A 14618-nucleotide genomic window follows, 5' to 3' on the forward strand; every position below is an offset into this window, starting at 1 on the left:
TCCCTTTTTCCTGTAGGAATCTTGACCTCTGAAAATATTATTCAAAGTGGCATTACATGAATATTTATGTGTTGAAGCACTTGTCGCAACTTTCACTTTTGTCTGTGAATGTGATTTACAACTTTAAGAGAGAGCTTAAGGGGATAACATTTCGTGCTTGAATGATATAACAAGAAACTGTCTAATTGTATGCGGCGTAAACGGAATTGATTTCGATCTCGATGATTTTCAGTCTCCAGAGATTTCTTGGTCACTTTAAACAGTCGTTTCCGACAAATCACCAGTCAATATCACGTCCTCACTTTCCCTTGTATGCTAATCATCTGCTGTGGTGTAACGTGTTGTTGTTTGAAAGAATGCCCAACTGAACATGTCTTCCGTCGTTCACCGTGTGTTTGTGTTCTTTGGCTGGCGTGGAAAAACAGTGAGTTAATATTCTGATTTTGCATAGTAATTGTACCTGAGAAAGTGATCGTCGATTGATTATGAGATAAACGGTTTTGCTTGTTTGTAAATTCATGTTCTTTTATTAAATGCGTGGTCTGCAGCATGAACTCTGCTGATCAAATCAAATTGAGGGTTGCGAAGGAAAATCATTGTCATTTCTGTCTTTCAAGAAGTGAATTTTTTTTTTCATCTTCAAATAAGATCTACATTCGCTAGAGCTCTGTATGCAAAAAGTTCTTAGTTTTTATCCATCCTCCCCAGAAACAATACGATTGTCTTTAAATTAGTTTTTGGGATGGCTTTCCATGCGTTTTCTTATTGGTTTATTTTTCAAGACTGCTATTTTTTCAAGCCAAATCTCTCCTCACTTCAATAAATGTTTCGGAAAATATTCACTCTGATTACAACTGTGACAATATTGAGCACAAGAAAGTCTAGAGAGAATGTTGATGTTGTAAATGCCAGGAAATTAAAGCAATGGCTTTAGTATTTGATTTTGGATAAATTAATAGATATTCGTTGTATGCTGCAGTGATCTTTTTAAATTCAAAGAAACAAGGTTACTGAGATTAAATTCATTCACTTCATTGCAGGCAAAAACAATATTCAAATAGCTTTTAGCGCTGTATGTAAAACAGTTATGAAAACCCTCGGGGAATTCTTATTGAAGAATGGCATTCTTCACTACATGTCATAATTTTGTCCAACGCTGAATAGTACCATTGCAGCCTTTTATTTGTTTGTGTAAATACGATGTGAAGAACAGTTTAAAGAGTAAATGTGCAGTATAGTTTGTTAGATCTACGAACCACGTAAAGGCAAACACGAATGGAAATACAACGCGACAACGATTTTTCCGCAATTGTCTGATTTATCAAATCAAGCGAGAAACTTCGCGTTGAGTGGTTGGCGTGATTTTGTGCTTCTAGATCTCTCTCTATGATAAGCCCGATTGCTGCCACGTGGTTACACGGTACTGCTGTGCAATCGTTTTTAAATTCGCGTTGTTATTACGCGGTTTAGGACTCCAAGCTCTTAACAATAGTATTAAACACTTGGAAAAAAGCACGATGAAACGTGTTTACGAGTATCTTCTGCCTAGCCAACAGTTTTGTGACCCTAAAGCTTTTTACTGTTTAGATTTTAACAGGAAACTGCAAACGCCAAACGTGGTTCTAGATCTCTCGATGAAATTAGCCGGATTTCCGTCATTTTATTTTGATTTCAAGATACTGACCCGATTTATGGATCGTAACGAAAGTTGCGACTGTGCTTCGTTACCATAAAGGAGAAACGTAAATTGTATTTATAGACGAAAAAAAAATTAATTTCGAACTTGACGCGTTGTGAATATCGTGCTTCTTATCAACCACGAAAAACAGCGTCTTGGTGTTAATGCAAATGGAGTCGTGTTGTAACGTTGCTATTTTCGGATTGTTTATAATTATTATTGACAATCTTGGTGTTTGGTTGTATCTCTAGGGTGATGAGCCCAGGAAGGACGATTCTGCGGTTCCTTTTAAGGTTACAGCTGTGAAAAAGAGCCGGATTAAGGGATTTGCCCCCGTGTCTGTTAGATTGAAGGAGGGGCCTGTTGAAAGTTCAGGAGAGCCGCATTCGAAGCCTTTAGAATTAAGAAAAACAGTTTTAAGAACTTCAGGCAGTGATGAAAGTTCGCAAGACGATGTGCCTTTAGCTGTTACGAAGATTCAAAAGAGAAATGTGCAAGGACTTAGCTTTACGGGTCCCAAAATACCTGAAACAGCATCCGGGGAAGATGACAGGGAAAGGGACGGGAGAGATTTCGAGTGGGGAAGACCGCTTCTTGGTGGATCATCAGATGAAGAAGATTATGGAGACGAAGATGGAGCTAGGTTTAATAAGGTGAGTATAAATTTGCAAGGTCATAGTTCGGAAAGCAGGATAGCGGAACCAGACCAAGAAGTTATCGAGGCATACATCGATGACAAAGGGCGCCACGTGAAAAGAATTTCAAAGGTAACAACTACCAGGACAATAACAAGAGTCGAGAGGGAAGCATCCGCGGATTTATTGACCATTAGTGTTCCTGTGGAGCCCAGCGAAGATGTGGAGGAATACATTGATGAACATGGTCGCCAAGTGAGAAGAGTAGTACGAACGTCTATTCCTGATAGTACAAAGACAGAACTACGAGATGGGGCAGTGAAGCTTGTACTTATACCTGGTGATTCTGGTGAACAAGATGTCGAAGAACCTCCTGAGGATACAGAACGAATTCAGTTATTAACCACACCACACGGTCGTGTGCAGAAACTTACCAAGACCACTTTCAAAACTCAGCTGAAAGGATCCTCACAGGGTGCGAAGGAAGAAATCATGCCCTTCCAGGTCGGGAAACCTACAGACCACACTTCTGGTGAGTCTATGCTTTCTGAAAACGTCACCAGAGATGTCTCTTACCCGGAATGGCTGGAATCGGTTAGAGATAGCCCACCCACGTCAATAGAATTATCGATGTCTTCAATTCAGATTGAGCCACATCAGTTGCAGTTGCCCACAGAAAAAGCGACTGAGGAGCCACATATCATTGAGGACGTTGTTCCACATATTACAGAAAAGCAGCCACTTGTGATACCCTTAAAGGCTTTTGGCGCTGGTGAAGGTAGTCCATGGTATCGTGAACACAAAAGAGTGGAGCCGTCTGCAGGAGGTTTGCCGGAATCACCAGTAACAGCAGGGAGAAAACTACAGGAGGAGATTCCATTACCTACAGCGAACAAGTCAGGTGTGCCAAGACACGAACCACAAGCAAAGATTTTTGAGTCGGCTGAGCCCGTTCACTTGCAGACAGATCATGACGATAATGTGGCACCTTCAGTGCAAATTCGAAAAGTTATCCTATCTCAATGGATGGTGGAGAGGCAACCAGCGCCAGAAGGCGAGAGGCCTCGTGATGAGGATTCCTGGGTTTTTCTTACGTCTGAGCTAAGAGGACGTGAAAGGAAGAAAGAATTTCAACGGGAGCCTCACGAAGTGACAGACAATGTTGTAGCAACAACTTTGAATCGAGAGGTAGTTATGCCTGAAATTGATGATATGGAAGATTCGGCGGAAGAAATTAAAGGAATTGACGATGAAAGTGGTGTTTTAGTGAGGCAAATTACCAAACGAAACATAACAGCTGAAACCATTAAAACAGAAGGTAAACAAACCGAGCCCATGGATGTCGAATTCCCTTTAATGCAAACACCAGTATACCCACCAGAGGAGGCTGTAGAATATGTCGATGAGAATGGTGTGCGTGTAAGACGAATTGTAACGCGAACTCTTACAACAAGATCTCCAACTCTTACAACTGCTGACGAACAGCCAGCTGTTCCTGTCTACCAAAAGACGCACTCTGATGTGGTACCTTCAGTTAAAACTCGAACGGTAAATCTTCCTGAATGGATGGTTGAAAGTGTACCTACTACAAAAGAGGTAAAGGCGCCGGCCCCTGGTGAAGTTTCGGGGTTTATCCTGCCGTCTGAGCCAAATCGCCCTCCAACTGTAGAGAAATTCGAGAACCAGGCAAGGACCATCGAGGAAAGTGTTTGTGCAACAACTTTGAATCGGGAAATACGTGTACCTGAAATGGAGGACTCTGACGACAAGTCACCTGTGGAGACCGACGAATATGTTAAACAAAGGGTCGAAACAATTGTGATAAGGAGTGCTCCCTTCGGCCAGAGCAGCGATCCAGAAAGGAAACGTTTTGAGTCAACTGCTCCTGTTTTCCTGGAGACACAACGCGATGATTTTATACCTTCAGTGAAAACTCGAGAAGTTGTTTTTCCTGAGTGGATGGCGGAAAGTGAACCAAAACCAACTGAAGAAGTGAAACCTCGTCATAGTACTTCCATAATCCTTCCATTTGAGCCAAAACGGCCTACACCTCCCACTGACATAGTGAGAGAAAGCGTTACAGCAATAACTGTGAATCGGGAAATAAGTATTCCTGAAATCAGGGCTCCTGGAGAGAAGGAGGATTATGTTGATGAGACTGGAGATCCAGCAAGACGAATTGTGAAACGAAACATCCCTATACTTGTTGACGGTGATGAAACGATGGTTTTCCACTCTGAAGATGTGGTACCTTCAGAGAAAACTCGAGATGTAAGCTTACCTGGATGGATGGTTGAAAGCGTGTCCATACCACAAGAAGACAAACCTAAAGATCCCATTTCTTGGTTAGTGTTGTCGTCAGAACCAAACCAACCTGAATATAAAGAACTGGGCAAGGAAGGAGTTGAGGAAAGCGTTCCTGCGACAACTTTGAATAGGGACATTGTCATACCTGAAATTAAGGACACGGAAGATAAGTCAACGGAGGAAGTTGAAGAATGTGTCGACGAAGATGGTGTTACAGTACGGAAAATTGTGAAACGAATGATCATAACAAAAACGAAAATAGTCCCAACGGAAGGGCAGCAATTTGAGCCAAAAGAAGTTTCATTGGCTGCTCCACAAACGCTGGTTGGAGAACAAGGGGAAGTTGAAGAATATGTCGATGAAACCGGTGCCCGAGTCAAGAGAATTGTCAAACGAACCATCTCGACAACATCTGTTGTACGCACGCGTGTTGACTACCAGGGCGAACCAGGTGCTAATGTGAGTGAGACTCAGATGGTCTCTGAAAACGTGTTACCCTCAGTGCAAAGTCGAGAAGTTGTGATGCCTGAATGGATGGTTGATAGGGATCCAACACCACCCGAAGAGAAGAGTCGCGATGGTATTTCTTCCTTACTATTAAGATCTGAGCCGAAAGAGCAAGAACATACAGAACTGAGCATGGAAATGGTGAGCGAAAGCGTGGCTTCAACAACTTTGCACCGGGAAATTGATATTCCTGAAATTGAGGACATGGAAGATAAGTCAGCAGAGGGAGACGAGGAATATGCAGATGATAATGGTGAACGGGTCAAGAGAATTGTGAAACGCACCGTGACAACAAGGGTCATAAATGGAGAAAGGAAACAGGTTGAACCAAAAGAACTACAATTACCAATGACACCATCACAAATCGAATCACCTGAAAAGGTTGAGAAATATCTTGATGAAAATGGGGTTCTTGTGAAACGAACTGTAAAGCGAACGATTACAACAAGATCTGTAATTCATGCTTCAGTTGATGAGCCCATAAACGAGTCTCAAATAAAGTTCTTCGAGTCGACTTCCCCCGTTTACATGGAATCAGATTTAGAGAGTGTGGTACCTTCAGTGCAAAATCGAGACGTAAGCTTACCTGAATGGATGGTTGAAAGCATTCCGACACCAAAGGAAGGGAAGGCACATGATCCCACTTCTTGGTTAATTTTGTCGTCGGAATCAAAACAACCTGAATATGAAAAACTGGACAAGGGAAGAGGTGAGGAAAGCGTTTCTGCCACAGCTTTGAAGAAGGAAATTGTGTTTCCTGAAATTCAGGACACGGAAGACAAGTCGACGGAGGACGTTGATGAATATGTTGACGAGCATGGTGAACGAGTTAAGAGAATTGTAAAACGCACCATTACAACAAGGAGCATAAAAGAAGAAGGGAAACAAGTTGAACCAATAGAAGTTAGATTACCAGTGCCACAATCACAAATCGAGCCACCTGAACAGGTTGAGGAATATCTCGATGAAAGTGGGGTTCTGGTGAAACGAACTGTGACGCGAACTATCACAACAAGATCTGTTGTTCATACTTCAGTTGATGAGCCCACAGATGAGTCACCAATAAAAGTCTTCGAGACGACTTCCCCCGTTTACCTGGAATCAGATTTGGAGAGTGTGGTACCTTCAGTGCAAAATCGAGACGTAAGCTTACCTGAATGGATGGTTGAAAACATTCCGACACCAGAGGAAGAGAAGCCACATGATCCCACTTCTTGGTTAATCTTGTCCTCAGAACGAAAACAACCTGGATATGAAGAACTGGACAAGGGAAGAGTCGAGGAAAGTATTGCTGCGACAGCTTTGAAGAAGGAAATTGTGTTTCCTGAAATTAAGGACACGGAAGACAAGTCAACGGAGGAAGTTGAAGAATATGTTGACGAAAATGGTGAAGGAGTTAGGAGAATTGTAAAACGAACCATTACAACAAGGAGCATAAAAGACGCGAAACAAGTTGAACCAGTAGAAGTTAGATTACCAGTGCCACAATCACAAATCGAGCCACCTGAACAGGTTGAGGAATATCTTGATGAAAGTGGGGTTCTGGTCAAACGAACTGTGACGCGAACTATCACAACAAGATCTGTTGTTCATACTTCAGTTGATGAGCCCACAGATGAGTCACCAATAAAAGTCTTCGAGACGACTTCCCCCGTTTACCTGGAATCAGATTTGGAGAGTGTGGTACCTTCAGTGCAAAATCGAGACGCAAGCTTACCTGAATGGATGGTTGAAAACATTCCGACACCAGAGGAAGAGAAGCCACATGATCCCACTTCTTTGTTAATCTTGGCCTCAGAACGAAAACAACCTGGATATGAAGAACTGGACAAGGGAAGAGTCGAGGAAAGTATTGCTGCGACAGCTTTGAAGAAGGAAATTGTGTTTCCTGAAATTAAGGACACGGGAGACAAGACAACGGATGAAGTTCAAGGATATGTTGACGAAAATGGTGGTGTTAGGAGAATTGTAAAACGAACCATTACAACAAGGAGCATAAAAGGAGAAGGGAAACAAGTTGAACCAGTAGAAGTAAGATTACCAGTGACACAATCACAAATTGAGTCACCTGAGGATGTTGAGGAATATCTTGATGAAAATGGGGTTCTGGTGAAACGAACTGTGAAGCGAACTATCACAACAAGATCTGTTATTCATACTTCAGTTGATGAGCCCATAGACGAGTCTCAAATAAAGGTCTTCGAGACGACTTCCGCCGTTTACCTGGAATCAGATTTGGAGAGTGTGGTACCCTCAGAGCAAAATCGAGACGTAAGCTTACCTGAATGGATGGTTGAAAGCATACCGACACCAGAGGAAGAGAAGCCACATGATCCCACTTCTTGGTTAATCTTATCTTCAGAACGAAAACAACCTGAATATGAAGAACTGGACAAGGGAAGAGTCGAGGAAAGTATTGCTGCGACAGCTTTGAAGAAGGAAATCGTGTTTCCTGAAATTAAGGACACGGAAGACAAGTCAACGGAGGAAGTTGAAGAATATGTTGACGAAAATGGTGAAGGAGTTAGGATAATTGTAAAAAGAACCATTACAACAAGGAGCATAAAAGGGGAAGGGAAACAAGTTGAACCACTTGAAGTACGATTACCAGTGACACAATCACAAATCGAGTCGCCTGAAAAAGTTGAGGAGTATGTTGATGAAAATGGGGTTTTGGTGAAACGAACTGTGACGCGAACAATCACAACAAGATCTGTAGTACATACTTTAGTTGATGAGCCCACAGACGATTCACAAACAAAGGTGTTCGTGTCGACTTCCCCCGTTTACCTGGAAACAAATTTGGATACTGTGGCACCTTCAAAGCAAACTCGAGACGTAAGCTTACCTGAGTGGATGGTTGAAAACATTCCGACACCAGAGGAAGAGAGGCCACATGATCCCACTTTGTTAATCTTGTCTTCAGAACAAAAACAGCCTGAATATGAAGAACTGGACAAGGGAAGAGTTGAGGAAAGCGTCGCTGCGACAGCTTTGAAGAAGGAAATCGTGTTTCCTGAAATTAAGGACACGGGAGACAAGTCAACGGAGGAAGTTGAAGAATGTGTTGGCGAAAATGGTGGAATTAAGAGAATTGTAAAACGAACCATTACAACAAGGAGCATAAAAGGAGAAAGGCAACAAGTTAAACCTGTAAAAGTAAGATTACCTGTGACTCAATCTCAAATCGAGTCACCTGAAAATTTTGAGGAATATCTTGATGAAAATGGGGTTCTGGTAAAACGAACTGTAAAGGGAACTATCACAACAAGATCTGTAATACATACCTGTGTTGAGGAGTCGACAGGTGAGTCAAAGAGAAAGGTTTTCGAGTCGGCTGTCCCTGTTTACCTGGAAGCTGATTGTGAGAATGTGGTACCTTTAGTGCAAAGTAGAGAAGTTGTTCTACCTGAATGGATGGTTGAAAGCGGGTCAACACTTGAAGAACAGGAGAAGCCTCGTGAGAGCATTACGTTGTTAGTTCTGCCGTCGGAAGCGAAGCAATTGGATCCCGGAGAATGTGACGATGGAGTTGTAAGTGAAAGTCTTGTTGCGACTACATTGAGTCGAGAAATAGTAGTACCTGAAATTGATGCCAAAAAGGAAGAGTTATTAGAAGAAGATGAGGTAGCCAAGAGAATCGTACCATTTGGCGCTAAAGCTACTGGACAGCAAGGAAGTGACGCCCAGAATAGCGTTCTTTATTCTGGTGTTCGCGTTGACATGACGACATTGGTAAAAGAAGAGACTCCAAGAGCAGAGATAGCGCGTTTGGAGACTATCGTACCCGAAGCTGTTCTTTCGGAGCCTGTTGCGCAGTTATCTCCTAGGAGATCTTCCGTGCCATTAGGAACATCATCTGTTCATCGCTACCTCGTTATTATTGAAACACTGTATCAGAATGTCTTGGAGCACAAGTCGATGATCTTCACTTACAGCTCACGGCACATGCAGTTCAACTTCGTTTTGGAAAATTTTCTGAATTGGTTGTTGGTTACGCTGAAAACCCTGAGCTGGATGAGTCCATTGTCGTGGTATTTGAGTGAAATCCAGGAGCAACTGCAACAAATAAAGGTATTGATGTCACATGGAACAAGTTAACATGTAAATCTGTGCATGAGTGGTGCATGCCTAAAAGACGTTTTCTGCACGTGATTTCGTGTAGGAAACTAAAAGCCTACAATTTTCGGCCTTTTTAAGTCGAGGAAGATTGTCGGATTGTTTCATCGTTCAACATAAACTGCATGTGATAAATTATCAGATGAAATGAGGCTCATTGTACTTGACGTCCTTGCGACCAAGGAAACCAGAAACAGAATTTTTTTTTAAAATTTAAATGAAGTGTTAAGCTGTAAAACATTGACTGATTGGTAACTGACCTTCAGTGGATGGCGTGCATATTGCAAAACCATTTGGTAGACTGAACGTTCGCGGCTGATTTAACGTTCCTAACGTTATAACCTTTAATGTTGGTGGCATTGATATAACAAGCCTTAAACGTAGAAATAAAGATGGCCTGATTTCGATGTCCACCCATCGTCTCCATTGTCACCTGTTTGCACTCATGCATTGTTTACTGTTACATGTGTATGGTGCAATTCGATCGTTGTTTCAATAGTAGCACAGAAATTCCATTGCACTTCAGAATCATTTACCATGTTGAATTGTAATTGCATTGCACTTCTAATACTAACAATGTGTTGTATTCTCATTTCATTTTCAGGGGCACGTGTAATCAACTAACTTAGTGTGTGGTTTGATTTCATGTTCATGTCATTTCTTACTGATTTTATTTTTTCTTCTCCTGTTTGATGTGTCAGCTAATTTATTACGCAACCGTCCCATTGACTTTAGTCATGAATTCGTTCTCTTTCTTTTCCCATTCACTTAGCCATAGGCTCGTCTACAGACTCGCCATTCCTGCCTGAACGGTTACTCTCTTACGGTTTCCGTTCTAGAGCTCGAACAATTCCGCTTGCAGACTAGCGTTTGTAGCCGCGTTCCCGTAAGAACGAAGAGGTCTCTGGGGATCTTTTCTCATTCTCGCTTCTTTTCGCTTTAAAACATCTTCAGAGTTTCTCGTTCGAACGGGAACGCGTTCCACACCTGCTAACTACCAATCAGCTTCTTAACCATTCCTGTGCTGGTGTCTTCGTTCCTCCACAATTCGTCGGCACGTCGTTTTGTTGACGATGCATCTCATGGACTCGCGCACTTAATCGCACGTCATTTTATCTATTCGGTCATTGATACCTTAGATTCAAACTCATTGTTTATCACTTATCATGTAAAATTGCATAAGCACCATATTAAGCACTCCGTTATTGTAAGTCATCCATCTCCAGCAAATGCGACGTAAAGTAATTGAGTTAAATAACTAAGCTATTATAAATCGACGGACATCATTTTTTGATGAAAATATATTAAAACAGCTAAAATCGCCTCTGCCCTCAGTAATACCCTTTTACTTGCAAAGTCCATAAGAGAAAATGTATTTGATTTAACCTTGGCTTCTAATTACCTCGTTGGTGAAGTTGATGCAATGTTAAAAATAAGCTATTTGCGAAGTTAAAATAATTTAAAACCGTTATGTAAAATTGCTACAGCTTTCGTCTAAATAGAAGTGACTAGCAAGCGCAAGCCTTAATGGGGCACATTTAAATGTATGAGATGCCAGTGGTGTGAACCATTCCTTTCTTTGTTGAGGGAATCTTGGACCCAAAGTAAATGTGGATTCAAAAATATTTCAAGCGTAGTTTTCATTGAACATTCTGCAAAAAACACAATGTTTTGATACAATTGTGCGTGTTCTGCGTTTTAAAAGAAAAATATTTGTACTCTCCCGTTCATTTTCTTTGCTTTCTTTAGTTCATAGCTTTTCCACTTTCGAGACTTACTTTGATGTCCAAGACACCCTTACAACTTCAAATTGAAAAGAACCGAGGGATCGTTAATTTACTTGAAAAGCATTTTGCTTTTTCAGGGCATAGAGGAAGAAGTCGATGACAGAGCCCCGGTTATTGAGAACTTCCTGAAGGTCAGCCAGGCTCTGGTACAAAACGCACAGCCAGACGACAGAGAAGACTTGTCTACTGAGATAGAGCACGTGAACGAAGCCTTGAACAGCATAGTCATAAGAACCGCTGACCGACGGAGAATTTTGAAAACTGCCGAGCCACTTGCTAAGGATTGCCACGAGAACTTGTTAATGCTTGCTGAAGTGATTGATGAGGTAGAAAACAAATTAAAGTCCCAGCGTGCCTTTGGAGCAGAGCCTCAGAAAGTCAATGAAGAAATAGAGGATATAAAGGTGAGAATAGTTCGATTCTTCCTCCGGGTTCTTTGTAGGTACCGCAGTAAGGAAACATTCTCGCGTTTCTTCTTGCGCTATGAACAAAGTCTGCTTGCTTTTCCGAAGTAATAATCCTTCGTGTCGTGGACTTCCTTCTCTTCTGCGCAATCTCAGAAAATTGTATCAATAGTGGTTGCTAAGGGTTACAAAATTGTCGCGTACGACGGCTGCTAGTATTTCAGAACTGGCCGGAGTTCTTCTTGGAGCGGTTCTCGAATTACGGCAATTGGAACGAGAGTGGCGCAATAAAAATCACGTGTTCTTTGTCGCTGACATCTGGTTTTACTGTCGCACTTTAATAAAATATTTAAAAACTTTAACCTCAAAAAAACCACGCAAAGTAATTTTGGTAATTTCTTTGGAGGCGTAGACTGGAAGAGTTGACTACCAATTGACTCTTTAAACCGTACCTCCATTCGAATTGACGTACAAATGAAAGAAATGTATTATCGACGAAATAGAGAAGTGATTCTCGCACTTAACTGGACAAGTTAACCGATTATTATGGAGTGTTTTCACGTGACGTCACGACGGCCGTGTTGATGTTCAGAAACAATGGAACGGCGGCCATTTTGGTGTACCCCACTAATGATGTAATCCTCCGGGAATTGAGCTAAATTATCATGCAAACGTTTCCTTGTTTTTCGGTGGAAAAACAAGGTCACTGATCACGTGAGTGAAAGCACTCTAAAGACACCTGAAAAATTCAGGCGGCTTTAGCGGGATTCGAACCCATGACCTGAATTGTCCAGTAAAGTGCGAGGATGACGTCTACATAGTGACGCACCGTATATTTGCAAGATTTATACGACAGTGGAAATCCACCATTGTCAGCAAAAAAAGTTATAAGAAGCAACCATTTTTTTACTATGCGCTTGACTCGTACTTATTTAACTTTTCTGCAAAGTTCCTGGCGAAACTCTGAGCATTTTATACTCTTCCAAAAGCAAAATGGAAAAAAAATGATAAGGAACTTTTAGCGAAACTTTAAATTTAATAAAGACTTTTAGTTATGTTTTTGAATGCAGTAAGTGGTTCAGCCAGTGCTGGCCGTTTTATCGGCTTCAAAGTAAATATTCAAGATAGTGATAAAAAGATAAATTGGAGCCTAGTTTCTGGCAGGTAACTGGCGGTAAGAAAGCCGATCACAGCGCCGGAGCCAAACTGTATCCGAACGATTGATTATCAGAGTTTCCCACCTCACTGCTTATTTAATTTATGCCGATTGTCGAACAGCGTTGCCGAATTGGAAAAGCCCACGTTCGATATAGTAAAATTCAGTCCTAAACGATAGGCATCATCTCTAGGCTCTGGGGAATAAATTCATACAAATCCTTCTATTTATTCCCCATAGCCTCGAGATGATGCCTTTTGTTTAGGACTGAATTTTGCCATTGAGGTCGTCGTTTTGTTGAAGGCGTCTTTTAATGAGAGACTTTCCTGTTTCATAATCAGTGCCCTTTCGTGATGCATGAAAGTGTGTATTTTAAAGAGACTTTGTTTTTGTTTTTCTATTTGAAAGTTGTCTTTACTAATATTTTGAGAGCCGCACTTCTAGGGATTTAATTTTTGGTGAACTCGATGTGCCTTATTCTTTAATTGTGTAAGGTTTGTTTTGAACTCTAGAGTTCGGGGTTTTCTTCGTTTTTAACAATTACTTGTAACATCAAATGTATAGGAAACGCACAAAATTACAGTCTAAAGCGAAAGAAAGAAAACGTTGTGAAGTGACTAAAAAATATTGTGAAAAGAAAATCGGAATACGAACTTTCCTGATACCGCCGTGAGAGCGGACTTAAGCTGTTGTTTATAGCACCAGGTCACTACTTTGCAAGTTGTGCTGTTAACTTCGTGGTTAATTTTTAATCCAGTCCATAGTTTGTTTCGTACTTACTGAATGATTGTGAGCTAAAAACAAAAGCTACTTTTATTCTTTCTTTTTTTTTTTAATGCGAAACCCAACTAATATTATTGTAATCAAAGATGCCACGACTTAAACGTTGCAAACTTGGCAATTTTCAGCATGTTACTTGGCAAAGCTACAATAATTACATTTTTCAGATTATTTAGTAATATGTATTCTTAGTAACACGTCATTTTGTTGTGGCTATGAACTACGCTGTAAAATATTTAGGATCCGAGAATCATATTGGAAAAGAATCTTAATTTTAATTTCTGATTTTTGTGTGCGAAAGCGAAATTTTATATTATGTATTGTCTAATGGAGTTCGCCGTGAGAACTTTTTATGCCTTTGTTTCGCAAATGACGGCTCTTAACAGCGTTGACAACCAGCTCATTTGAATTGTAAATTGATGATTGTGAGTGTATAAGAAAGTCGGGTTTTAACAGGAAATTCAGACACAGCGGCTGGTAACGATTATTTTCCCCTACAGATTCAAGCCCTCAGCGAATTGTTTGTCGACCAGATGAATTGCTTCAACAGGAGTGAATGAAAATGAAGTATTATAATTTCGTATTGTTTAAAAAGGCTCGTGATTATTTCCGTGTTCGTACAGGCAACTGAATGGAGAGAACATTGGGTACGATATTCGCAAAGGCCAAGTTTCGGTTAACTCCGCAGACAAATCGTTCTATCTAACTGTTTGCTGAAATGGCCAGCGAAGAGAAACGAGATAATATTCCCAAATGTGCTTGCCGAAGATGTTTACATTTAGGAACAAATCACCTGGAAAAACACGACGATTACAGGGTTGATAAAGCTACAGACATTGACTGTGCTCGGCGACGAAACTATCCAGGACATCGAAGAGCGGCGGTCGAGTGTTGCTTTGGCTGTAATGAGCAAGGTGCATCGTCAATGCAATGCCATAATCGGGGAACGTTTATTAAATTCTCTGGGCCGACAAGTGGAAGAACTGTAGACCCTGCTGAGTCCGTTTTACGGAGTGATTCAAAGATTGGATCATGTAGTGGTTGCTTGTTGGAAAGAAATCACGAAGGGAAATCACGCGCTTTCGATCTTATAAATAAGAGTTCAGTTGAAAAACCACATGACAAATATTTTCGATCTGTGAATGTCTGGCTTGGTGTACTTGTTAAACCTGTGTTTGCGAGAACTAGACGATGTCCATGTTCGACGGTGAAACGAGCCACAAATAGTCCTGACAGTGAATTATT

General features: G+C 41.1%; 1 protein-coding gene across 1 annotated transcript in view; it reads left to right on the forward strand.

Moving 5' to 3' along the window:
• LOC138045848 (nesprin-1-like) overlaps window positions 1-14618 on the forward strand; it is a 175910-nt gene that overhangs the window by 64255 nt on the left and 97037 nt on the right. The window contains 2 exon segments of the mRNA XM_068892482.1: window positions 1930-9201; window positions 11111-11437. Coding sequence (XP_068748583.1) covers window positions 1930-9201; window positions 11111-11437 — 7599 coding nt within the window.

Source organism: Montipora capricornis, chromosome 4, assembly GCF_036669925.1.
Source record: "Montipora capricornis isolate CH-2021 chromosome 4, ASM3666992v2, whole genome shotgun sequence".
Lineage (NCBI taxonomy): Eukaryota > Metazoa > Cnidaria > Anthozoa > Scleractinia > Acroporidae > Montipora > Montipora capricornis.